The 27,249-nt window shown below is 34.3% G+C and overlaps 2 protein-coding genes and 1 non-coding gene across 3 annotated transcripts; all 3 read left to right on the top strand.

Moving 5' to 3' along the window:
• Positions 1-3,078: 3,078 nt before the first annotated feature.
• LOC110783808 (uncharacterized) lies at positions 3,079-19,397 on the top strand. Its single transcript, XM_021988190.2, has 21 exons — positions 3,079-3,307; positions 3,425-3,498; positions 3,595-3,672; positions 3,765-3,896; positions 8,077-8,127; positions 8,234-8,374; positions 8,465-8,587; positions 8,760-8,837; positions 9,491-9,583; positions 9,681-9,803; positions 10,318-10,401; positions 11,360-11,458; positions 11,701-11,907; positions 13,897-13,966; positions 14,821-14,924; positions 15,022-15,281; positions 15,381-15,467; positions 15,566-15,796; positions 17,933-18,011; positions 18,174-18,237; positions 18,987-19,397. The coding sequence occupies exons 1-21, from the start codon at positions 3,217-3,219 to the stop codon at positions 19,103-19,105; spliced, it is 2,388 nt and encodes a 795-aa protein (XP_021843882.1). The 5' UTR covers positions 3,079-3,216; the 3' UTR covers positions 19,106-19,397.
• Positions 19,398-23,255: 3,858 nt separating this feature from the next.
• Positions 23,256-23,345, top strand: LOC130462316 (small nucleolar RNA snoR114). The gene has a single exon (XR_008922412.1). It is a non-coding gene; the product is annotated as a small nucleolar RNA snoR114 (small nucleolar RNA).
• A 197-nt stretch (positions 23,346-23,542) lies between these two features.
• On the top strand, positions 23,543-24,430 carry LOC110783823 (cyclin-J18). Its single transcript, XM_021988207.2, has one exon. It carries the CDS (start codon positions 23,558-23,560, stop codon positions 24,302-24,304), a length of 747 nt encoding a protein of 248 aa, XP_021843899.1. The 5' UTR covers positions 23,543-23,557; the 3' UTR covers positions 24,305-24,430.
• The last annotated feature ends 2,819 nt before the right edge of the window (positions 24,431-27,249 follow it).

Here is a 27,249-nt window from a genome sequence, read left to right as displayed (position 1 = left end):
GTATCTTATTATGTACTCCATATATTTTTTTTTAAATAATATATCATGAATATTTCATTATGGAATACAATTTTATGCAATATCTTTATACACAATAATATCATTGACAACATTACTAACATATATACGTACTTATTTAATCCATTATACAATTTTATTGTACATTCTCACGTCTTTATAGAATGGAACTGAATATCTAAACATATTTTTAAAATAAGAACTAGTGTGTGGCCCGGGCGATGCCCCAAATGCTACATTGAATAACTAAAGTTTTAGATTTTTCTTGAGCTCAATATTTGACCAAAATACTTGTCTTCTATAGAATGAAAAATATCCGTTAAGTTCATCAACTACACAGACACGCTAAGTCATTTATCATGGCAAGTAAGTTTTCAATCATATCATCTTACAATGTGTATAATTTGTTTTCTCGTGGAACTAAGTGCGTCAAATTTATAAACACCAAATTAGATATATATACAGCTATGTAAGGCAATCCTATAGTTGATTCTTATGAGACTTATGACATCATGTTTCTTCATGGTTGTCATAATGCTTTAATTTTTCTTCTTTTCAAAATAGTCCATAGAAATTAAAAAGTCATTTAAAAATTTATTTGTTTTAGATTTCATGTGAACATTTATTTATAAATTAATGTGAAGATATGAACCACAATTGGTAGTTGGTTAAGATGGTAATGAGAATTATCATCCGCACTTGAGGTCTGGTGTTCGAACCTCATTGTATTGATTTTTGGTTGTCCATTACATAATACTTGGTGAGTGGATGATGTGGCGTGAGGAGAGTACTACGTGACACATATACATTTTCCACAACGCCTTTTAATATATTATTAGTATAGATTATAAACAAGCATCATATTATTGTTACTAATAATATGTACTCCGTATTGCATAGTAATTTCTTAGAGGGAATAATTTATGTAAGAGTACACAAGATATGAATCTTAAACTTAAATTATTTTTATATTTGATAAAATGTACTACTATAGAAAAACAATTAAATTTTAATGCAAGTTTGCGATAAATTAAAATTAGTTTACCTCCCTATATAATATAATCAAGGAATGAAAACATTTTTTGTCTGTTAGGAATGAAAGCATTTTAGCATATACTATTCTTCGTTCTTTTGAGCGCTACTATGTTATTCATATTGACCAAAATCGTGGATACTCAACAACCGATTTGACAATATAACAATAAGATGTTAGTAATAATTTGTTAATGGTTGTTTTAATTTTTATTATTAACCTTTTACGAAGTATACAATTGAAACATATCAATAAAATATAAACACTATATCCAATAAAGTAACTAATATCTAAGATATTATGACTTTATGAGAAATATTATTCTCAATTGCATGGCATTATTATCTACAACATCTCCATATAAATACGTTAAATCATAATTAAAATAAAAAAATCGGTGGAACAGATTTAATGGACATTCATCTATCTCCGCCCTGTTTAGACGTAAATAAGTAGTGGTTTGATAAGTGATGAACATTTATACAGATAAAATAATATTCTCCATGGTGACCTGGTCGGTTTGGTTTTGAGTTTTAGCCAATGTAGTTTCTTTCTTCATAAATACAAATCACAAAGTACAACCAATTTTTTAAATTTTATTTTGATCACATAAAAAACAAATGGAATAAAGAAAAATGGAGGTAGGGTGCATTCTTTTCACCTTATTTAAAATGAATTTAAATTTATCTAAACTTATTGGATTTGGACTTGATTATATATAGACCTAATTAAACTTATTGGATTTGATCATAACTGATTTCAAAAGAGTACACTTGAAATAGAGCAAGTAACAAAATGAGGTGGGCAACAAAATGATACGGGTAACACAAAAAAAAAAAAAAAAGACATAATATCTGAACATATAACTTTTTTTTCAAGGGTGAAGAAAACACATATGTAATATAAGTTATAATCATTTGTTCCGAATATTTCTATAATTTTTATAGTTATTAATAAAATATTTTGTTAATAAAATAAGTTCAGTATTCTCAAAAGTGAGTAGATATACTGCACATTTTTTATGGATTCATATTTAAATTTTAAAGTTACTATGCAAGGTAAAAGAAATTTCTGATAAGATGCATTTGTAATGGGATAATAACTAGAGATGGCCAACGTGGTGTGTTGGATCATGAGTGAGTTTGGTGGGTCATGGGGCGGGGATAATTAACACACAAACCTCCGTAGTTAAATCAGGGTGGGTTGAGTCGTGGATTGTATCGGAAAAAATGGACAAAGTACATGATGAGTCGTGGGTTACATGGGTCGTGGTGGGTTGTGCGTATCGAGTGGGTTCGATGGGTTTGGTGGGTTACGACAGGTTTAGGCCAAATATGACTCTGATGGGTCAGGTGTATTAGGTGGGTCTGGTAGGTTTAGACGAGTTTTAAGAACTGATGTGGGTTAGGTGGGTTTAGACACTTTTTTAAGCGATAAAAAGTTACAAATTTTATATGAATTTAAATGAATTAATATATGTTATTCACATACTCACATAAATGTGGTTAATGTATATTTAAACAATAAAATTAGATTTTTAAACATTTTAAACATACAAAATAGTTTAAATTAGAAATGGTTCGGTGGGTTGAGTTCGTGTATTGGGTGGGTTGGGTTTAGGTGTTGGGTTGGATGGGTCGGGTGTGCCGTGGTGGGCTGTGTCGAGTTCGATGAGGTCGGTCGAAGTGGGTTGTGTTGAAAAAACTCGACCCACGACACATTGTGTCATGGGTCGTCCCACTATGGCTGTGTCAGGATGGGCTAGGTTAGACCCGACTCACTGTCCATCTCTAATAAAGACTAACGAAGCATGTAACCAAATGGGTACGAAAAACACGATAAAAATATGAGATAGTATAGGATGTTAATTGATTTTTATACCTAACATGAAATTACGAATAACATGTGTAAATCAGTAAATGAGAATGAAAAATCCAATTTTTTTTTTCTAAACTAATTTAACTTCGCACTTAAAATTAAAATTTGTAAATAGTTGACATCCCTAAACACAACACACTTACACACCCAAACAGAGTTTGGCGGGGTAGGGTTTTAAGTTAGCAAGCATTCTCAACTTCCAGAAGTTAGGGTTTTTCAGTCTCTCCTCCCCTTTCATCTGTAAATGGTCTCTGTTTTGTGAAGCAGTAGCAGCGGCAGCGGCAGCCATGGGAGGTTCTCGAGCTCAAGTTAACAAAGCTCACAAAACTCGTTTTGCCTCTAAATCTTCTCGCAATATTCACAAAACTTCTCTTAAAGGTGTTCTTTTCTTTCAATTCCTGCTGCTCTTACCTTCAATTAGCCTCAGTTTTCTTCTTTATTCGTTCATTATTCGTTCATTTTGAAGGTTTAATTTCTAATTTTTGTATGAATCAGATAAGCATCAAAATGCGAAATCGGACCGTTTCGGTAAAGGTGCTCGTGCTGCTCGCATTCAGCGCAATAATATGGTAATTTCTTAACATATTTTTAACCATAATTGTTATTTTAATCATATTGAATTGATTCATTTGATAATTTTATTTGAATTTGATTAATTTTGATAGATACGAGATCAAAAGCGGACTGCAGTCTTGAATGAAAAAAGGGCATCAAGTGGATCAGCAAGTCCACCTCTTGTTATTGTGAGTTATTATTATTCATTGTTTATTTCGTGAGTTTGGTTTGATTAAATTTGTTTATTTTGTAGCTTATTAAATTTTTTAATGGTAATTAGGTCTTGTTTGGTCTGTCTGCTAATGTGGACCTGAATGCGGTCGAAAGAGATTTGTTGGGATTACTATCATCAGAATGCGGCAGTGAGGCATCTCCTACTGTTGTCTCGTCCGAGTACAAGATAAGAGCCACTGTATGTTTTCATTTCTCGGATATATAATTGGTTTTTATTGTTGATTCATTGATGTGGAGCATGTTTCCCTAGAATGCACAACCAAATTTGTGTCGCCTGCCTGGTATCCAATTATCCAAAGGTTTGGTTTGTGTTATTTTCTTCCCTCCTTTTGGTCATGTTGAGTATGACCTTGTGTCATATAAGTTAAAAGACGTAAACTTGTGTTCCGTGGATACTTTTTTTCGCTACAGCCGTTGTTCCTAATTTCCTATGGATCAACTTGTGATTACTTGCCACTACCTGTCTGAGTACTGTTTCAGTCATTAAATAGAATTAAGGAATTGATAATGCACAGCTCCTGTATAAAAATCCGCAGCTTTGTTCCCCTTAATAATAAAAGGATGAGGAGTAAAGGAGAAATGTTCAATTTTCAATGGAATATATTTTCCTATACAGTGTCAGACAAAGTGGTCTACAATCTATACTAATATATTAAAAGGCGTTGTGGAAAATGTATATGTGTCACGTAGTACTCTCCTCACGCCACATCATCCACTCACCATGTAGTATGTAATGGCAACCAAAAATCAATACAATGAGGTTCGAACACCAGACCTCTAATTTGGATGATAATTCTCATTACCATCTTAACCAACCACCAATTATGGTTTATCTATTCACATTAATTTATAAATAAATGTTCACATGAAATCTAAAACAAATAAATTTTTATGTGACTTTTTAATTTCTATATATGTACTATTTTGAAAAGGAAAAAAAATTAAACATTATGACAACCATGAAGAAAACTGATGTCATAAGTCTCATAAGAATCAACTATAGATTGTCTTACATAGCTGCATATATATCTAATTTAGTGTTTATTAATTTGACGTACTTAGTTCCACGAGAAAATAAATTATACAAATTGTAAGATGATATGGTTGAAAACTTATTTGCCATGATAAATGACTTAGCGTGCATGTGTAGTTGACAAACTTAACGGATATTTTCCATTCTATAGAATACAAGTATTTTGGTCAAATATTGAGTTCAAGAAAAATCTAAAACATTAGTTATTCAATGTAGCATCCGGGGCATCGACCGGGTCACACACTAGTTAGATAATTAGATAGTGTTTTGGTTTCAATTTTTTGAGCGTGCTTCTTGCTACTGTTTTCACTATTTGAGCCTTTGAATTTGCTTTACTTGTATGTTGTAACCACATAAGGTGCGAGATATGGTAAGAAAGGCACTCTTACAGTTCAAGATTTTTTCTGTGATTTTGTGGTGCCCCCTTATATATTTAACTTCCAAGACCATAGGTCGTGAGATCGGTAGTGGTCGCTGGGTGGTGCTGTTTGGTTTCAGGGTTTCAAGTAGTTTTTTTAAAGTAGATAGAAAAAATAAAAAATTATCATGTCAAAAGCTAGTTTGATCAATTAACTTCTTCATTGACAGTTTGACATCTTCCAAAAACAATCAGAAATTTGTGATTATTCAACAATTACAACTATTTAGAATGTACTTTTTTAAACAATGTAAGTAGTACATTGCGGAATATAAATATCGACTTTCATATTACCTAAGGAAAAAAAAACCGATTTTCATTGTAAAGGTTTTAGAAAAAAAAAATACAAATATTACGTATGTAGAATGTATAGTTTTGAGGGGATGTATATTATATTGTAGTTCTTCCTTTTAATTTTTTACTTGCACCATTTGTGTTGGGCACAAAGATTAAGAAAAAATGTAAATATCAAAATGCTCATGTGATAACGAGGAAAAGAGAGGGAAAAGGTTAGGTAACAATGGTAATGTGAATTGTTTTTTTTAAGGAAAAATTAAGTAGTTTTCCTTTGTTGGGTTCCTTACCAGAAAAGTAATAGAAAAAGGAAAATGTGTGAAGGTTGATAGGAAGAAGGAAGATGGAGGTAAGGAGGAAAGATGAAAAAGTAGTTTCCCTTCCTTTCAAATGGAAAATGTTTTTCCACCTTTGAGGGAGTTATGGAAAATTATTTTTAAATATTTTGCCAAACCAAACAACGTAAAATGATAGAACAGGGGAAATTTATTTTCCATGAAAAACGTTTTACACCCTCCCAAACAGAACCCAAATAGCATGTGAAAACATACCATACAAGGAAAGGTGAAACTTATATTGAAGGAAAATGGTGCAAGTAAAAACAGAGGAATTTTTATATACTAGGTTAGGTCCCGTGCAACACACGGATGAGACTACATATTTTATTTTTCTATTCTGAATAGTTATTTAAACGAAGTTTTTAATAAAATAAAATCAATTTTTTATCAACGATTGTTGTGAAAATCAAAGAAAATTATTATTTATTTGGACCGTAAAGTGATTAGTGCTAGTTTAGGAGTTTAGCATTTCGACAAAAATACTTAAATTGGGAAAATTTAATAAAAAAAGACTTATCAGACAATTATTAGATATCATTATTTATTGGAATTGAATAATATCTGTAACCATAACGGCGTAACCATACCCGTACCCTCGATCTATCCAAAATTTTGGATGGTATTGATTTGATAACCATATCAGTTATAATACCCTATTTTCTAGATTGGGTATATAACAGAATTTTATGTTTATAACTAATTTTGTTGGACCCACTTTTTAATACTTGTTTTACATAAAATAAAAAATAAAAAATAAAAAATTGTTTTTTGTTTGGATATGGTCTTATAATAACACATTTCAGTGTAATTTGTTCATTTATTTAACTATTGTAGGTTAAGAGTATAATGCATTTTTTTGAAAATTTTATATGAAAATCAAAAAAATATTTTGTTATTTTGCTTTTACGGAGTTTCCGTAATAGCTTACTACGTATATTATAGAAACAGTAATACCAAGAATACTGTGATTTTTTTTCCATTCCTGACATATATGTTCCTCAAATTAGTGATAATATATGTTTTTTTTTTATCCTTGTCGTAATACATGAAATCATAATTTATTTTTTCATGTAGAGTTCTATTATATTAAATATTAAATATAAGGAAAGAATAAGGGAAAAAAAAATCAGGAAATCAGATATTTTAAAAGATTCTTATATTGTATTTTTTTTTTAAAAAAATACTAAAGACTCACCGGGATGTGACACGTGTTATTCCTGGTGTCTCTTTTAGAATATAGTAATAGATTCGTTAAGTTTTATTACAAAAATGTCAATTGTTTTTTGAGGGGGACAAAATGATCACTTAATTGACCTAGTTTATCAGTCACCAAGATCAATCGGCAATTTCTGTAAATGAACCTAGCCACCTAGTATCACGCAAACCATGCAGTAGTGTCTTGATGTCATCAAAGTGATGTACTCGTGTGGTTTATGTTGACTGGGGTAAAAAGTACTTCACAACTCCATTTACGTGTGGTTAAATAAGCGCAACAAATTAAAGAAACAAATCTAGGTTATATATGTCGTCATCTTGTTTATATTTTATTTTTAAAATAAAAATAAATTCCTAGGTCTGCCAACATACAAGTATCATTTAAACACTAGGGTGTACCTTCGTTATCTTCTGAAATTTAGTAATATATAGGAGTTATCCTCTGGATTTTTTTTTGTTAAAAGCCTTTACTCGTGTGGTTTATGTTACTGCAAATCTGCAATCGTTACTGAGAATTTAAGTAAGATAGACTTCATATAAACAAAATTACAAGGGGAGACAAGAATAGGGATACAACTGTTTGTACATGCATCTGGAGAAAGACAATTTTTAAGTTGATTAAAGTTAAGCTGTGAAAAAATAGAATGAACTTGACTGGAGTTGACCCTGATATGGGGGATAGAAGGTGAAGAATCATAGAAAGATTTTCTATGTTTGTGGTGTTCATTTAAAGACTGAAGTAAATCTTACGCATAACAGCTGAATCTGTAGCAAAGGTTACTGTTATAACTAAAATCCTGAGAAGCACATCTGCACATGTGCTGCTTACTGATAGACTCGTACCCACAACCTTTTTTTTTTTGTAAGCTAGGGAACATTCTGCTGCTTTGTTCTTCTAATAAATAGTTTTTTTTTTCTAATTTACAATAATATGAGTCTAAAGACCTTATAAAGATCGGTTTTGTGAACTTTCACTTTAATTGATGATTTATTTTCTTAAATTGCAGTGTTCTGTTCTCACATGTTATAAAGTTAACTTAGAGGTGATTGTTTCCTGTAGGTGCTGAAAGCTCCTCATGGGGATCTATCTCCGTGCATGGATATGGCCAAGGTACTCATTTGTCCCTCTTCAGTTTTATATAATTCTGCTGTATTAATTTGAAATGCTATGGAAACGTTTATAGCTGTCTCTTATTTTGTCAACATGTCTGCTATAGGTTGCTGATTTGATGGCTTTTGTCACATCAGCGAGTTCTCCATGTGAAGACGGCTCATCTGATTATATTGATTCATTCGGATTACAGTGTCTTTCTGTCTTCAAAGCCATAGGCTTACCGAGCACTGTGGTCTTGATCCGTGTAAGCAGACAATTTAATACGAAGTATTTGGTTTAGAATTTTAATTTCAAGAAATGGTTTCATTGTTTCGTGAACAATTTCTTGCTTCAGGATTTACCAAGTGACTTGAAAGGCCGAAATGAATCTAAGAAATTTTGTAATTCCAGTCTTGCTTCCGAATTCCCTGATCCTTGTAAATTTTATCCGGCAGATACAAAGGATGATTTGCACAAGGTAATATCTGCAAGCTCTGTACAAATTTGATTGCTGCTTTTGCCGTTTCGTGAGCTAAATAGGGATTTAGCTGGGGGATAGGGTTGGATGGGTTTTCCGCATGTATTGAATTTTCTTTTTTTTCAATGAACTAATATCAGAATTCATGAGCTGTCTTTCATTGTTAGTGCAGTTCTTATACCTTCTGAAAGATCAAAGGTTGAAATCTCCTCACTGGAGGAACCAGCGTGCTTATGTTGCTTCTCCAAAGGTTAATTCATGACTTTGTACTTATAAGCAGTTTGTTTGTTATTCTTTGTAAAATAAAATGCTTCCAGCTGAAAGGAAATAAATAAGTTGCCTCTTGAAGTCATCCCTCTATCCCTTGCTTTTTATATGTGATGCAGAGCTGTAAATAAGTTCTTCATTCCATTGAACAAAGAGATGTTAATTGATGCTCCTGTTCTGTGTGCCAATTATAATAAATACAATGTTTTTCCTTCTCAAATACTTTTATTGCTAGTAGTATAGGTTTTCCCAAGGGCAAGGTGAAAATGAAGGTCATGTAATTTACTCACAGCTGACTATGTTTGCAAAAACTATTAAATTCTGTATGTATGTACACACTAGTATCAGTAGTATGTAGAGGATTACATTATGTAGCTTGTTCAACTAAAATTTTCTTTCTGAAATATTCCTTTTTCCTAACTTCGCCAGTGTCTGAGGGGCTCTAGGGTATTTAATGAAACCATAGTCTGTGCTGTCCTAGTTCCACTATGCAAAGGCAAGGTTGATACCCTTTGCATATTCTATCTTGTCTTCCGTAGAAGATGTTTCATTTCATGTGATAGTTTCTGATACGAGAGTATTCTTTTTTTTGTTTCTGCTAATAGTCACGATTTCTGTGTTTTCAAATTTCTGCAGCTTGAGATGCTTGATCATGATTCTGTTTCTGGAAAGTGTACCCTCTGTGTCACTGGTTATATCCGTGGGCGTAATCTATCTGTAAACCAGCTGGTAATTGTTTACAGGTTTTTTCTCCTTGATTCTAGCTGTTTACAATTTTTCACTTATCAAAGCATAATGCTTAAGCATGGTTTTTCTGGTGTGCTAGGTTCATGTATCTGGAGCAGGTGATTATCAATTGAGCAAAATTGATATTCTCAGGGATCCATATGCTCTAAATCCCAGGAAAGAACAGGACACAATGGATGCTGATGATGCGCCTGATCTACAGGTTGGTTATATTGGCAACTTATGATATAATTTTTCCTTTTTCTCTGGTCTTTTTTTTGTTAACATTGCAATAAGAAGAGTATCCCTTCTATTCTTGGTACTAGTAATAGCTCATAGATGATTTTTGTGTGAATGATCTCATAGTTTCACACTTTCACCAGTATAGACTCACACACATCCCTTAGATCTGTAAAGTGAGCATGGTTTAGTATTCTATCATCTAAGCCTTGTTTCTTGTGCATGATATCACGGAAATATTATTCTTGATTCGAAACTGAGAAAAGATACGACTGTTTGCATCTTTTGAGAAATTCTGTTTATATGCTGTTCTATTTTGCTCTCAAATCAGTGCAACTTCAAACTTCATTGGTCTTCTCTATATCAAGGGGAGAACGTGACACCTGATTGCCTCATATAAATGATTTAACCATAATTTTTGTGTTTTAAAAATTTCACGAGAGCCTATTAATTTTCTCTCTTTGATGGTCACCATGCTTTCAATTTGCTCTTTGTAGGTGATCAGCTCTTTAGTGCCTGATGATTCAAAGCAAGAACCCTTACATGTCGAAAATGTTCCAGATCCTCTTGCTGGAGAACAGGTTGGTGGTTGGTGGTTGGTGGATAACTACCGGTCCTTTTCTTTCCCCTCTTATTTTGCTTCTGTGATTTCATTGTTATTTGATGCTTCCCACCTCTGTATGGTATCTTTTTGCTGGTTGATGTTGTCGTTTTTAATCGAAATCTGAAGTTATGGGTTCATAGTAGCTGGAAATCTTTATCTATGTAATTGTTTTCTTGACCATTCTTGAGCTGCTGGTTCACTCTTTCACGCATTGTTAACTTTGCTGTACTCATAAGCTTCAAAAGAGTTCTGTCTGGTAAATTAAATGCTTATTGACTGTAATGTAGATGTGCTCTCTTTAATTTCTTGGCTTGGTTCAATTCAGCTAAATAGCTAATGAATCTCTTATGACCAGTTTTATTGTTCCTTGCTTCTTGTTCATGAGCTTAGAAGGTCTTTTGTTGCGATGGAAAACTGTAGGAACTAGGAAGTAGAGAAGAATTTAAGTTCATTGCTTATTTTCTTGTCTCATATAAATTCATGTAGACATATTTGTATTTTATGCATTCCATGTAGCTAGGTGACTGAGTCTGACTGTCATAAAGGATGCCTCAATGTATGTTCACTGCAGCGTGCCTTTTCAACATCATCTAGTTTCTGTATACGTTAGATTGAATTCTTGTCCAATTTGGTTAAATTTAATCCAATTTTATTCCAGTTTGGGCTTGTATTGGTCCAATTCCGTCCTAAGTATGCATATTGGATAAGAAATTCTATGCAGTGGAAGTTCTTTTTCTTTTTGAATGGATGTGGCAGTTCTTTTTCGTAATCTAGTTTCTACTGTTAGATCGAATTCTTGTCCAAGTTGTTAAATTTGATCCAATTTTATTTTAATTTTGGGCTTGTACTGGTCCAATTTCCTCCCAAGTATGCATATTGGATAAGAAATACTATGCAGTGTTGTTCAAGCCTGATAATCTTGTGTTTTCTATCAGACATGGCCATCCAAGAAGGAAATGGAAGATGCAGAGAAAAATCTGAAACATAAGGAAGTAAAGAAGAGAAGACTTCCACCTGGTACCTCGGACTATCAGGTTTGTCATAGCATTTTGTCAGCCGCCATTCTCTTTTCTCTTCTTTAGTCCCTAGAAAAGGGCCTACGTGGTCAAGAGACTGAAGACCACTTTTAAGCCAATTATTGGTTGCGTACACCCGACCCCCCTTACCCCGCTTCTTGCGGGAGCCTCTTTGAGGCAATGGGGTAATGATAATGATGGATGATTTATTTTGTTACCTTGTTTTATGCCTAACAATTCAATAAATTTCTTTTTTTCAGGCTGCTTGGATTGTGGATGAGAGTGATGATGATGATGATGATGATGTAGGAAGTGTTGATGAGTCAAATGATGGCATGGCCTTGGATGACGAAGAAGATGGTTTTGCTTCTAAGGAAATTTCTAAAAGTTTTGACCTTGATGAAGATCAAGGTTCTCTTGATTTAGGAGAATCCGATGGAGAGACAGAGACTGACTCAGAGATGATCGTAAGTGTAGTAATCATCTATCCGTATATATTTAAGTAATACCTCATTTGTTTCTATTTGCTTTCTTTCTTTCTTTCTTTCTTTCTTTCTTTCTTTCCTCACGCTTGCTAATTCAACCACAACAACAACAACAACAACAACCAAGACTTAGTGCCAAAATGACTGGGGTTGGCTAACATGAACAATCATAAGGAATCGTCTTTCAATTGACAATTCGTAACTTAATTACGAAATAGAAAAATTGTACTACATCCATTCCTGAAAGATCTTTACGCTTCTTGAAAGATCTTAACACTTTGCTTTATTCCATTTTGGCATATAAATTTTACATTTTGGCATTCATACATTCACTTGGCTCACCACAATATACAGTCTACAATATTTTATTATGGGAGTGATCACAATTTACCCATTCACACTACTTCAATATTAGTTTTCACTCACTTACATTGTTGGACAATTTATAGCAATTCATTTTCCCACTTGTTACCCGGCACCCCAACCATCACATACTCACGAAAGTTTCTTAACTATCGTCCAAATAGTAAACATAAAGATCATTTGGAAACGTAGGTAGTATAAGTTAATATATACTTGTAATAAAATATACATTGAGACCAATCTTACAAGATCCCATATGACGATGTTTTTTCTTTAGTATTAATCACAGAAGACAATCAAAGTAGAGTTTGTGAATAATGCCAAAGTCAAAACGTAGCAGTTAAAAAAAAGCACATAGGTAGTGAAGACAATCAAAGTAGAGTTCGTGAATAATGCCAAAGTCAAAACTCAGTATTTATTTTTATTTTTTTAATTATTACAGCGATTTCCTTGTTTAGAAGTTACATGTTAGTTGCAGCATACATACATACCTATTTTTTAGGAAACATGTCGCCCATCAATTATGCTGTATGCCCTTACTGACATTTCCTAAACTGAGTTTTGTGGGAAAATCGCATGGGCTTTGCCCCCCCCCCCCACCACCCACATGTAATCTATGGTGCAAGTGTGCAACAATATAAAATGGAGTATAATAGAAATACAACACCAAGGCGCATCATCCGTTTACAAAAGATGGATTAAGAAGAAAAACTTTAAAAATCAGAGGGGAAGTGAATAAGTGATACCCTCAAAATTGGGTCGCCAATCTTGGCATCAATCTTGAGCTACACTCAAATTAATGGGCTTCTATTATTCTTTATGTTGTCTGGCTTGTGAGCTCCTATGTATGTGTAGGGGAAGTGAATAAGTGATACCCTCAAAATTGGGTCGCCAATCTTGGTATCAATCTTGAGCTACACTCAAATTAATGGGCTTCTATTATTCTTTATGTTGTCTGGCTTGTGAGCTCCTATGTATGTGTAGGGGTTGAAAGCTTTGCTTGTGCATACCACTTGTGTCGCTGGAAGAGTGGAAGTTTCAGATGTGAGATGATGCAATTTAGTGAACAATAAGATAGTTCTTCAATCTTCAGTCAATTTCTTTTCGCAGTGACTGTTCTGTGTCTTTTGTAGCCTTGTATGCTCAATTTATTGTACTCAGTACATGCCCTCCTTTTCAAGCATTTGATTTCCATTCTTTATCCTATTTAGGACGTGGTCTCCTCCATTACCTTTTCTGGTTTTAGCAAAGCATTTTTTTCATATAAAAAATTAAAACATACCTATAAATAGAAAGAGGTACCTCTAAATTTTAATACCATCTCCAGGAAAAAGATGTTATTTTATTAACTTTAAAGATAGAAAGCAGTGCAACAAGGAATTTCATGAGGCTGGAAAAAGTTTTTAAGCACTATGTTTATCGGCTTTATCCCATGGTTTGCCAGCACAACAGAGTCTATAATTTGGTGCAGTCTGTCTTAATTAAGATCATATTTACTTTACATGTATCATATATGCATGTTAGTCGACATCTGATGGTTATCATTTCCCTTGCATTTGATACTCTATCTTTGTTTATTTTGATACTTTATGTCTCATTTTGTTACAGGAAGGTCCGACTAGGGAGCAGATAGAACATGACATTAAAAGATTAAAAGATGCTCATGCGGAAGATGAGGGTAATTCCCTTTGTTCCACATGGTTTCTGATTTTTTTTTATCAATCATGTCACCCATCTTGTTTAAGCGAACTTAGAGTAGACAGTTAGACACATCCCTTAAAGTTACGAACAATTCAGTCAGACACGCCTATATGTTATGTACCATTTTTTTTCATCTCGAACACTAGGATTCTTATCGTAATTTTACTCAGAAATGAGGTTGATGGCAACCTACTCATTGTGAAGTGACTATTTTATACTTTTATCTTTGATACACTAAAGTCCTGTTTCCTGAAATCCTGACCGTAAAAAATACAGTAAAAGTAAATTTTTAGAGGTAAAAATAAAATGCAATCTGTTAAAACCAGTTTTGATGAGTAAATATAAGTCCACTTCAGTAAATTGAGTTATAATCAGTAAAAATCATTGAACTCATTGCATAAAAAACACAGTGAATCAGTTAAAATTAAATTTGGTTAGATAATAAAAAAGTTTTAATAAATGAAAATAATTCCAGTCTTGTGATCTCCTTCTACGCATATAGTCATATACTGTTTTGGGTCTGCTGCAAGTTCGATTTTTGGGGCTTTGAAATGGTAAATTAGAAAAAGATGATGTGACATAATTCTCTATGCTGATTTTGTGGTCTCTATGGCTAGAGCGAAATGGGCTAATCTTCTCGGTAACTGCTTTAAATAGTGATTAGCTATAGGCTAGAATAACTAATTTGTCTTATTTGTGGCCTTAGGCAGTGGGAGCTTTTAGTTGTTTATCAATTGGGGAAATTGTACCTTCTTGCCGCCTTCCTTAATATTTCATCTTACCTATTGGAATCACTTGTTTTGCTTATTATTAGTGCAACTTGACTTGCAGAATACCCAGATGAAGTTGATACTCCATTAGACGTGCCTGCTAGAAAGCGTTTTGCCAGATACAGAGGCCTGAAGTCCTTTAGAACATCTTCATGGGATCCAAAGGTAATATTTTGGTGCCTCTTGAAATGACTTGTAAACTGATGCCCATTTCAATCTCAGTTATAAGTATCTCTTTTGGTGTTTCTTCCTCAATGATTAGGAATCCCTACCAGTTGAATATTCTAGAATATTTGCCTTCGATAATTTCACAAGAACTCGAAAACACGTGCTTGCTAAAGCTTTGGAATGGGACAATAAGAGTAAAGAAGAAACTGTGTCACCTGGTACATTTGCAAGGCTCTATATCAAAGATGTACCACAAGCTGTTGCTTCAACTTTATATTCGCGTGCAAAAATGATTCCCATCATAGTATGTGGGCTCTTGCAACACGAGTCCAAGATGTCTGTCCTTCACTTTAGGTATCTAGTTCTGCCAGGTCTTCTATTTATTTTAATTTTCTTTACCATATGTGATTGATTTGTGGAACATTCTAATCACATAATTTACTATCTTAACAGCATTAAGAAGCACGATAGTTACCATGAACCAATCAAAGGGAAAGAGGAACTGATATTTCATGTTGGTTTCCGACAGTTTGTTGCGAGGTACTTTTTTGTTGGAAAAATAACCCAGCTGCTGAAACTATATTCTTTGTTTTATGGATCAGTTGTTATGATACTGAGCCTTTACTTGTTATATGAAGGCCAATATTTTCTTCGGATAACTTCAATTCAGACAAACACAAGATGGAGAAGTTTCTTCATGCAGGACGCTTTTCTGTAGCTTCCATATATGCTCCAATTTCATTTCCACCACTTTGTTTGGTTGCCATGAAAAAATTAGGAGACATGGGATCACCTGTTCTCGCTGCTGTTGGTTCTTTGATAAGTGTTGATCCAGATAGAATACTGTTAAAGAAGATTATTCTAACCGGGTAAGTATTTCTTCACTATAAGAAATTACTCATTATGGTGCAAATAAATTTAATGTTGATATGTCTTTGCTTTTGTGGGTTAAGTAATTCAGTAATTTCAATGTCTTGTCAAGTTGTTTTTACATGTAGTTTCTATTAAGGCACTTCTTAAATACCTTGTTTCTTATTTTGGCATGTTGAAGCGTTAATGTAGCACTAAAAAACACTTAGTCTGTACTCTGAAGCTTCAGAACTATAGGAGCTGGTGCCCCTGTTCTGTAGAAATTGATAATGCGAAGCAATTGGTTTGGGTGGTCCTTGCATGTTGGTATTTAAACTGTATTATTATTTTTCTTGTAGCTATGATTCATTGTGTATCTATTGTAGGATTGGGGCATGTGAATGTCGTTCTGTATTGTAAATATTGTAGGGTACACTTATAGTTTATAGATAAATACTTCCTCCGTTTTTTTTAGTTGACACAATTATTTTATCACGTTTGCGAATGCAATATTTCAATCATAAATATCTTTAATTATCAATGGGTAAAATTATAAAAAAAATAATATATTATAAATCTATATTATGAGACCATTATAACAAGACCCCACATAACTATATATTTTCTTACTCCCTCCGTCCCATAATATAGTGCCTTTTCCCTAATCCGGCGTCCCTAAAAGATGTGCCTGTTTCTATTTATAACTGTTAATATTTGCCATTATACCCTCATACTCAATATCTAATTCCAATTTTATCCTTAAAAAGTCAGAAATACAACTTTGAAAACTGTACTTCTTGACTTTGGTTCAACTCTTTGTTTCGGTTTTTTAGGCGCATTTATGGGTTTCACCTAAAAAAACCGAAACATTACATTTGTTGGCTTAAACCCCTGTTCACCTCACCATTTCTCTCTCTTCCTCCATTACCCTAATTTGCGATCTCTCTCCTCAAAATATACGGTTCTTCCCTTGATTTTTCTGATTTTTTTTTTAGAAATCGTTCACTCAACTACTTAATGAAAAGATCCCCAGTTTAATTTGAACAAATTCGGTCTGATTCACTTGATCTGTGAGTTGTATTTTTCTCTGTTCTTCGTCGTTATGGGTTTGTTTCTTCCGGAGATTTGGGTTTGATTTTCCTGGAGATTTGGGTTTTGGATTTGAGTTTTTGTTCTAGATCCGGGTAATTGATCTGGGTTTGGGGTTGGGATGTTGGGTTGTTCGTTGTTTGCTTCATCAAATTCTTTTTTTTTCTGGGTTTGGGTTTGGGTTTTCCTTGCTTCATCGATTTGTTTTTCTGGGTTTGGGGTTGGGTTTGTTTCATCAAATTCTGGGTTTGTGTTGCTTCGTTGATTGGGTTTGTTCGTTTTATTTTCTGGATTTTTCGAAGGTCTTAGTTTCTGGTTTAGGAATTTTCAAAGATTTACGGTTTCTGGGTTTAGGACTTCTGGTTAATTCGAACGTTTAAGTTTATGGGTTTTCGAAGGTTTGAGTTTCTGGGTTTTCGAATAATCAAAGAGTCACAAGTTCAGAAATGTGATTTTTAGTGATCTTTGTGTTTTTTAATATGTAATTCTATTGGAAGTGGCTGAGAAATAACGAAATTTTATTGGTCTGTAAATGTTTGTATGGATTAGTGACTTGGCAATCAACACTATAATCCAAACCATGTAATTGCTGTTTTGTTTGTTTTTAATTAAAATTAAAATAAAACATGTACTTTATCTTGAAAGTACAATCAATAATTTATGTTATCCATTACCTTAATAACCGTGATTTTGGTCAAACGGGCACTATATTATGGGACGGAGGGAGTATGTCTAAATCACAATTGATAGTCAGTAGATTATATGAATAGTGCTAAAAGTCAAATTGTGTCATCTAAAAAAGAACGGAAGAAATATGAGTTCTCCTAATTTTTTGTATAATACACTTTTGACTTTTAAATCGCATTTTAAGTTGTTTTCATTTTTTTTTATATAGATTCCTCGCTCGAAATTTCTGTCTAATTTTCTGGGATTGTTATTGCAATAACTTTGAGCAGTTCTTTTGATCTTGATAACGCTAGGTTAAACGATCTTTTATTAGCGCACTTGTTTTTCATCTGCCAATCTAGTCTGTCGGTTATAACATGCAAAATCTTTATTTCATGCAGTTATCCCCAACGAGTTTCGAAAGTCAAAGCGACAGTCAGATATATGTTCCACAGTCCTGAAGATGTGCGATGGTTCAAGGTATGGTAGCTTGTCTTTTGCGTCTCCATTCTACAACTCCCGCATATCTTTTGTTAGAACCGTATTTTTGGGTGAAGATGGGGGATGATTGTTGGTTTAAATAGAAAATAAATTATGATGGTTTGATTGGTTGAACTCATTCAAGTGGCTGTTTAACTGCAGCCTGTAGAAATATGGACTAAATGCGGACGCCGTGGCCGTGTAAAGGAGCCTGTCGGTACACATGGTACATTTCTTCTTATCAATGTCCAACTTTTTGGAATTATATTTGAATGGTTATTTTAGTGCAGTTATCGTTTGGGTTGTTGCACTCTTTCTTCCCTTTTACCATGAATTGTCTGGGGTTGAGAGAAGATTTAGCTTAGGATCTTGGTGCCTCTTTCCTTTAATTTTTTCAATAAAAAATCTACATGCCTGAATCTTCTGATGTTAGAGTAAGTATCCAATTTCCATAAACAGAAGTACTGAAGCTTGTTTGGCCGAATCTTCTGATTTTAGATGTGTTAAAGCTATTATAGTAAAAACAAAGATAGGTCAAATAATACAGTTCCTGGGTTAATGTGGGCATTGCACGATGAATGTGTTGATTATTCTCTCTTGTGATGCACACGTATGAATCTCCCTATTAGTGATCTGATGTTTTGTTTGGACCATTTTATTTTTTTGCCTAAATGTCCATTACCTTCTCAACATTATCACCTTTTAAGGCAGTAAAGAAAGGTTAAATCTTTTCAATTCCTTATGCAAGGGACACAATTGCCTTTCATGACAATACAAGGGCCGTGATATATGAAATCAATTTATAAAAAAGGTCTTAGGCCTTGTCTAAACAAAGGATCTTAGAAGGTCTTATGAATAGCGTATATTTTCAGTATTTTGGTTGATTTCCTGTTAATTGCCTAAAACCGGAGAAGGCGACATTGTTTTTTGATAAATTTGACAAGGATGATTGATATGTTTTCTGTTGGTTTGCAGGGGCAATGAAATGCCTCTTTAATGGTGTCCTTCAGCAGAGTGACACTGTGTGCATGAGCCTGTTTAAACGTGCATACCCCAAATGGCCAGAACACAAGTTTCCATTGTCCAACTTTTGAAATGATAGATTCTCAGTGCAGTACAGGGTATAACTCACTGTTGCTGTGATCGGGAATGAAGCACTGGTTCAGAATTTGTCTTCACATATTTTCTTGTATGTCAGTAGGTTAGTTTAGTTATTCTTAAAATTATACATCTATTACCTGAACCCACTGATTTGAAGGGCATCAAATTTTGCTGAGTTTTGTCCATGTAGGTGATTTCATATGTAGGGAGAGATCAAATTCTGCTATTATGGATTGACATTGTAAAATCAAGTTTAAATTTCTGTATATTTACTTATTTATACTATTATACTCTCTCCGTATTTTATAAGTGATACATTTTTCTTACTTGACCGTATTTTATTAAGTTATACACTTTCTATTTTTGTCATGTCATGGTCCTCACCTTAACTATATTAATCTTTCTCTCCCTCTTATGGTACTCATGCTTACATCCTTTTTTTTTTACTACAATACATCATTCACCTACTATCAATTTCTTACAAGAAATAATAACTCATTACTCCACTTCCATCTTATTTTAAGTTGTATATCTACATCTTTTCAAAAATCTGATTTGATATATAAGAGTAATGTTCCAACGTTTTATAAATTTGTTTACATTTTTTTATTATCGATATCTTACGTGGACATCATAATGAACAAAAAATATACTTCAATGACCTCTCTAATTTGCTAATTTAATCATAGTCCTATATACACGCTACACGTGCTTAAGCGTATGCACATTTGTTAAAATATGTAAGAAAATTTATTTATAACTATACATATTTGTATGTAAAAAAATCTATACTCGTCAAAATAATAAAAAAAATCTATATGTATTATATGACAATCTATTTAGTAATTAATGTAATAACGAATTAACTAAAATAAACGTAAAATATTGAGTTTTTTTTTTTTTTTTTTAACTATATAAAACAAGGATGTGATTAAAAATAAGACTAAGTTTAATTTTGTAATAAAAAAAATGCGAGAGTCAAAGTTAGGTGAGGCAAACAAAGATTTTAAGTGTTGATGGTGGCGACAATGTAGCAACGAGCGCTTGCAGAACTAGAAATGCCGACATTTCAAGGGTAATTTGAAATGACATAAACATGTGCCCTTTTAATTAATTTGTGGATTTGGCCCAATTTCATATTTGTAAGTTTTGAATTACTTCCGTTTTGAAATAATAGAGACACTTACGCATTTCACAACAATCAAGATAAATGATTGGAATGTAAGAAATAGGTTCCTTAAAAAGTGGAATGTTGTAAGAAAAGAATAAAAAAAAAAAAATTAGGTTGAGTAGAGTGGTGTAAGAAAAGAAAAATGAAAAATATAGGTTGGATGGAAAGTTATGAGTAAAAAGATAATATAAAAGTAGATTGAGTTGAAAGTGGCAAGTAAAATGGAAAAAAGAGTAATGTGAATTCATTAAATATGATGAGTCATACACCAAAAATTAGAATAAAGTCATTGTCCCTATTATTTTGAAATCGTCCCCGTTCTTTCGAAACGGAGGGAGTATTTCTCAGACACCTAATTTCACAGATCCATAATTTCAAATGATATTCTCTTATCCAAACACACTATTTGGGTGCTAAAAATGGGTATACCATTGTAACTCAAAAGCTAATAAAACCCACTCAAGCCCAATATCACTCATAAGACCTCAAAGGCCCAACAAAACACTATATATACCCCTCAAGGGACAAGGTAAAAGAGGTCATTCTCTAACCCTAGATAAGCCACCCTACTCTCTCTCTCCCCAAAATGTTCTTGATTTATACATCAATTGTACTAACTTGAGCGTCGGAGGCTCCGTCTCGGGGACCCCCCTTGGCCCGGAGTTCATCTTGCAGGCACCGTACGTGGCCGGATCTCAAGACATTAAGGACGCGCATACCATCGTTTCAACCCTGAAACACACCATTTAACAATTCCTGATATTAGTGTAGTAGTGAGGATTTGCATTGGAGTGCTTTTTATTGTAACTAGTTTTTGGGCCCGGGCGATGCCCCGGGTTACTACGTTAACAACATTCACATTTACTTATATATAATTTTTTTTGCAATGATAACATGAAATATTTAATAGCTTGGTGGTAAAAGCTTTATTGTTTAAACTCAAGATCAAGAGTTCAAACCTTATGCTAATCATATTTGACATTTTTTTAAATGTATATAAAGATTACATGGAGCGAACGACCCATAAGTACACGTATGCTATTTTATAAATGCCTTTTAATATATAATATAGATAGATTGTTTCTGACTTGAATGTGAACCGATGTCAGTACGTGATTAGAGCTGATTAGAGCTTTATTCTGTCGTGATTGCATTTGACAACATGTCTTTTCTGCTCGAATAATGCGACATATCATTTGTCTCGTACTTCTGATTTGCCTCACAATTAGGGATGAAGATGGGTTGGACTAGGGTCAGACTATACTAGACCAGAATTTAATCTGATTGGTTATCGGACTGAAAATCTAAATAAATCTTACTTCTATTTCAAGAAACACAATGTTTATGGCAGTATAAAAAATGCTTTTTAATTTTTTTTTTTTTTTTTTGTCATCGACTACCTATTAAAGCATATGATCCAGCTTAGTGATTTTTTGTGTTTTGATCCTTGTTTTATTACATACTCCCTCCGTCTCAGAATAGTTGTTACACTCTATTGGGCACACAGTTTAATGCGATAAGTAGTAGTGTTATCATCAATTGTTATTTTATTGAAAAAATAGATGTGATAGGAGTTAGTGGGTATTTTTTTAATTGAATGAGAGAGGACATGGGGACAAAATTGTGGGTCATTCCTAAACTAAGTTTAGTGGGAAAAGAGAGACAATATAATAATAATTGTGGGGTCATTCCTAATTTAGAAGTGTAACAACTCCCTATACAATGAATTACTTGATGTCGGATCCTTAATTCCTATTTTGTTTTATCATTGAATTTCTGGTTATTTCTTGAAATGACACCCTGATTTCACAAAATTCACGAAATAGCCTTATGCATTCATAAACCCCAAACACTCATGACACCATGAGATTTGCTAAAATGTATTAAGGGCCCTCATTGACTAACGAACCTTAGCTCCATTAGTCGTTAACCCTTAATAAATTAGTTATACCACTAACCCACTACATTAAACTATCAGAAACTTAATTAACCCCACCCTTAATAAATTAGTTATATGTTTAATATGATGATTTGACCAAAATATTTGATATGATTAATATGTATAATTGATCAGAATATTGAGTAAGAATATTTTCTATTATTGATAAGGTGTTTTGAATATTACCAAAATCGTATACAATCCTATATATAATTCTATGTATTTTTCATATGTAAACAATTTATATAAAAGGGAAGAAAATAAAATAAAAATAAAGTAGAAATGTCTTTTTGGCGGAAAAATTTTGTACTAGGAAGTGACATGTGTCATTTCTGGTGTATGTTTTAGTATAATGTAATAGATATATGACGATTTTTAGGTATGGACCAATTAAAATCCCTAGTCCAACCCAAAAAGCCTGTTTTAATTTGCATATTTACATATTCAAAAATTTAGAATATTGGTTTGATTTAGATTGGATTGAGTCCAATTTAGTTTGGATTCGGTTTGAGTTATTATCCAAATCAAGAACCAAACTTTCTAACCTAAATGACAAAGCCAAAGAGGTAAACTTGAATTATTTTATTTTCAATTTTCAAACGTAGTAGTCCATACTCCATACTATGGACCAGTGGTCTAGTGGTAGAATAGTCCCCTGCCACAGTATACAAACCAGTCCCGACTGGTGCAAAAATATGCAAGCAGTGATGAAAATTATGCATTATGTGGCACTAAGGGTTAGCCACCAATACCATCTTTCAGATCTACCTGATGAAATAATAGGTGCATCTGAGCTTGCTGTTGTTACGTTATTTGCAGTTTTGCACACCGCATTTTCCTTTATTTGTTAGCTGAACATAATAACTTTTATGGGCCCAAATGCTGAAAATTCCCTCATATTCATGGAAAATTGAATAAATTATATGTTAAAATTGGTAATAATGAAACAACAAGCACCAGTGGTCTAGTGGTAGAATAGTACCCTGCCACGGTATAGACCCGGGTTGATTTCCGGCTGGTGCATTAAATCTGTGAGCTGTGATGAAAACTGCACATTGTTGTGGCACTGGGTTCGCCACCACCATCAGAACTACCTGAAGAATTTAAGCGTGCATCTGAGCCTTTTTAGCTTTTTCTCCCCCTATAGTTGCTCAACATCTGTTGCAGTCTCTCATCTTCCCTTTCAAAATCATATATATTTTGAGCCGAATATAATTGGACAGAAACTTCCTAAAGGGGATGCACAATTCTTTTACGAGTACCTAAAAGTTCCAATTTGGAATGTTTTTGAGTAAAAATTGAAGTTGAAGATTTGCACATTTTAACATTTTCGCGATGACAGAGACGAAGAAGATAGCCACCAACGAGCAGATTCCTTCATCTTCATCTTCATCACCATCACGCCGCCTCCAAGCCGTCAAATTCCTCATCAATTGCGCCGACCAACTCAAATCATCTCCCATCGTCAAATACTCCGCCCTCTCTCTCTTTGCCCACCGTTTCATCCCTCATCTCTCCTCCTCCCGCTACCGGAACACCCACCACCACTGGCTGTTAAAAAACCCTCTTCATTTCCCACATCTGCAGCTATTCTCTCTCATCTCCCTCTGGATTTCCAGCAAAACCCACGATTCTCCCCCTCTCGCTCTTAAAACCCTAAAATCAATCGGCGATCAATGCATCAAAGATCAACATTTCACAAAAACCGATTACCTGGACGCCGAAATCCTATTTCTGCAATCCCTCAATTTCGAAGTTGGGACGATGAAGAATTCGGTGTTTTTGGTGATTCAAGAGTTGACGTTGAAGCTCAAAGAGGTGGCTAGGGTTGGAGAAATGGTGAGCTTTCAAGTGTGTTGCGATGTCATGGATTTGATATACGAAAACGATGATATTTCGCGGATGTTCGTGGAATCACCGGTGTATCTTGCGGCGGCGGTTGTGGTGGCGGTGTATGCGATGACAGTGCCGAAGAAGATGTGCGAGTTTCCGGTAGTTGGTTGGGTGAATTTCGTGACTGGTTGCAGAGAAGAGGATGTGATGTGGGTTGTCAAACTCATCCTTCAGCATGTTGTTGGATAAATTAAGTTTGTATTTCCCGCCAAGTTTACAGAGAAATTAGATCGAAGGAAAAGAGCAAAATTTATACTCCGTCCATGGTTTAATTTTGAAAATATCTATTCTAATATTTAATAACGGAGAAGTTTAAAGCCCATATAGAGTGCCACGTGGCCTCTTTTAGCATTCCACAATTTTTTTCTTTATCTTAAAAGAAACTAAGAAACTATGTTTCTGTTCATCAAAAAGAAAAATAACTGAAATCTTTCTTCACTCAAAAATCCATTGCCATTTTCACGTGTTTGATAGAGAATAAACTACCTTATTCTGTTACTGCTCAATCTCTCCTATCGTTTATTCTCCTGCGTATAAATCAAGAGAAATAAATTAAGGGCAAGTATTCAATTGTAATTTTTAATTTTCAGTAGTTTTTAGTTTCAATTGGAGTTCCTCTTCAGCCTCCGATTTAATAACAACATTTGCAAGAGTATAGACCATCTTTAGAACATTCCCATTTTATTTTCTTTAAACTTTATGCCCCTTCCTTCTCCAATATGTCTTTTCATCACCAAAAATAATCATGCCCCTTCGTTCTCCAATATGTCTTTTCACCACCAAAAATATTCATGCCCCTTCACCTTCGATAAATTTCATGCCCCTTTATCTTTTAATTTTTCCATTAATTTCAAATAATATAATTACCAACTTATATTATTATCAACGTTGTTTTTTTAATGACACACGAAATAAAATACATTTCACTCTTAGTCGTATGATGAATTGAAAAATTAAAGTCACATTTAATACATAACAAAAGCCGTGCATGGCACGGGGTCAATACTAGTTTTATTTAAGTATGTTACCATTCACACATTTTTCTGAAATGGTGATGTATTTATTTTTATTTTTAAGGCTTGGTTTGTAAGAGACTAAGGGGGCGTTTGGTTGGGGGTAATAATCAAAGGGAATGGGAATGGAAGGATATCATACCCTTTGTTGTTGTTTGTTGTGCCTATTTCTTCATTCCCTTTACCTTTTTCATTATTGAGTTTACCCCAAAACCTTCTACACTCATCCCCCCCCCCCCCCCCCACACTTTCCCATTCCATTCCCTCCTTCACTTTTCCCACCCCCTCTCTCCCTCCTCTAACCCACAACCCAGACCAAGACCCTCCACCGCCGCCTCCAAACCGTCCACCGCCTCCGTCGCTGCCGCCTCCAAACCGTCTACCTTCCGCCGCCGATTCGGCTTCATCATCCGGAAACTCCACCATCTCCGTCGCCGCTCGAGCTCTAAAGCTTCACCATTAATGGCGACTTCGAGCTTCATCCACAAAACTCTCAATCATGGCTTTAAATAGTCAAATTCGACCATAAAAACTCCAGATCTGGTGTTTTTATGGTCGAATTAGACCATTTAAACCTCAAATTTAACCATGAAAATATGAGAAAAGTAAGGGGAAGGCGGCGACGTCTAGGTCTGTGGGAGGATATGCGACGGCGGCGGCCAGATCTACCGGGGAGAAGAGGCGGCGGCGAGGGAGAATAGGCGGCGGTGTGTGGGGTTCTCCTCCGATGTCGGTGCCGCCTTCTTCTCCGGCTTCCTTTTTCCTTTTTCTGGTTTTTTACACTGTGCTTTCTTCCCATTCTTTTTGTTCCCACCAAACAATATTCTAAATCAAAGGGATTCATTCCCATTCTCTTTCTTTCCCTTTGTTGATTCCATTCCCTTTACACTCTGCGAACCAAACACCCCCTAAGAGGAAACTAGTTTTATATCCACATTTCGTGGAATCACGTATTTCATAATGCACAATTTTTATGTAAAATTAGTTTTTTAAGTTTAAGGTGTTTTAATTGATATTTATTATATTTCCCTTCTAAATATTTCTGTTGCAAAATACATATAAATAAAATATTAAATCTCAAACAATTCAAAATATACCTATCAATTTTAGTTTTTTGATATTACATACATGCATAACACATGTACAAACTAACAAAGCCACCCTTGTATTTGCACCCAAAATATAATAAAGTATAGCCACCCGTTTCCTTGAAATATGAAAAACCTCACTACCCGCCCCAGAGAAATTCCAAGTTTATCTCCTTGATTAACAAGAACAAGTAAATCAAGGGGCATACTTGGAAAAAAAAGGTGAAGTCATTTAATATAAAAGTGACTGTATGTTATAAGATTCTAACTGTATATTTTTATAAAATGACTATGAATTAGGCTTATTTGACTGTATATTTTTGTATACTGAGTGTATATTATTCGAATTTGGATGCAATCAGATCTGGAAGACATGGAAGGAGGCAGAGGGGACAACAAGGTTATCGGTTGCTACTAGCATGTCAGCGTGGTGTTGGTGGCAGGCAGCAACACACTAAGAGTGCAAGAAGATCCGTCTGCTCGTGGTTTGGATTGGTTGCAGCTTGCGGTTATTGAAGAGGATGGCGGAGCCGAATTCACCGATGCAACAGCACCGGTGGTCAGAACTGAGGGTGGGGACCACCACCGATGAGAACGAGGATGTTGTAGCGTAATAGCATGTGGACGATGGAGAGAGAGTGGGAGAAGGTGCAATTGAAGATGGGGCGGTACTCCGCGGAAGGGAGTCATTGAATACGAGGAAGCTGGAGTTGGTAGGTGATGTCTTTTATTTAACGAAATGCCACTTAATATACTCTTTTTGTTAATCTCCGAGATAAACTCGGAAAAGCTCCCTGTCCCGATCTCTTCAACCCAGCAACACGTAATGTCTCTCCTCCTTTTCCTTTTTATAGATTTTGTGATTTCAACTCTGCCATCTGTTTGTTGAAGCATATATATTTCTTTAGTTTTGATTTCTGCACGCAATGCTTTGGAGTTTAAATCCAATTTCAGCAACTAATTTACATACGTTGCTTTGGTTAATGTCAAACACTTCTAATTATTTAAGGCAACTTAAATTATTTGCACCTAA

The sequence above is a fragment of the Spinacia oleracea genome, chromosome 5, assembly GCF_020520425.1.
Source record: "Spinacia oleracea cultivar Varoflay chromosome 5, BTI_SOV_V1, whole genome shotgun sequence".
NCBI lineage: Eukaryota > Viridiplantae > Streptophyta > Magnoliopsida > Caryophyllales > Amaranthaceae > Spinacia > Spinacia oleracea.
The sequence above is the reverse complement of the archived record's forward strand: the minus strand, read 5'-3'. Positions and strand labels throughout refer to the sequence as shown.

Coding starts and splice junctions, on each gene's coding strand:
- LOC110783823 (XM_021988207.2), top strand. CDS start 23,558: ATGACAGAGACGAAGAAGATAGCCACCAACGAGCAGATTCCTTCATCT.
- LOC110783808 (XM_021988190.2), top strand. CDS start 3,217: ATGGGAGGTTCTCGAGCTCAAGTTAACAAAGCTCACAAAACTCGTTTT. Junction 3,499..3,594: donor GCATTCAGCGCAATAATATG/GTAATTTCTTAA, acceptor TAATTTTGATAG/ATACGAGATCAAAAGCGGAC. Junction 10,402..11,359: donor ATCCTCTTGCTGGAGAACAG/GTTGGTGGTTGG, acceptor GTTTTCTATCAG/ACATGGCCATCCAAGAAGGA.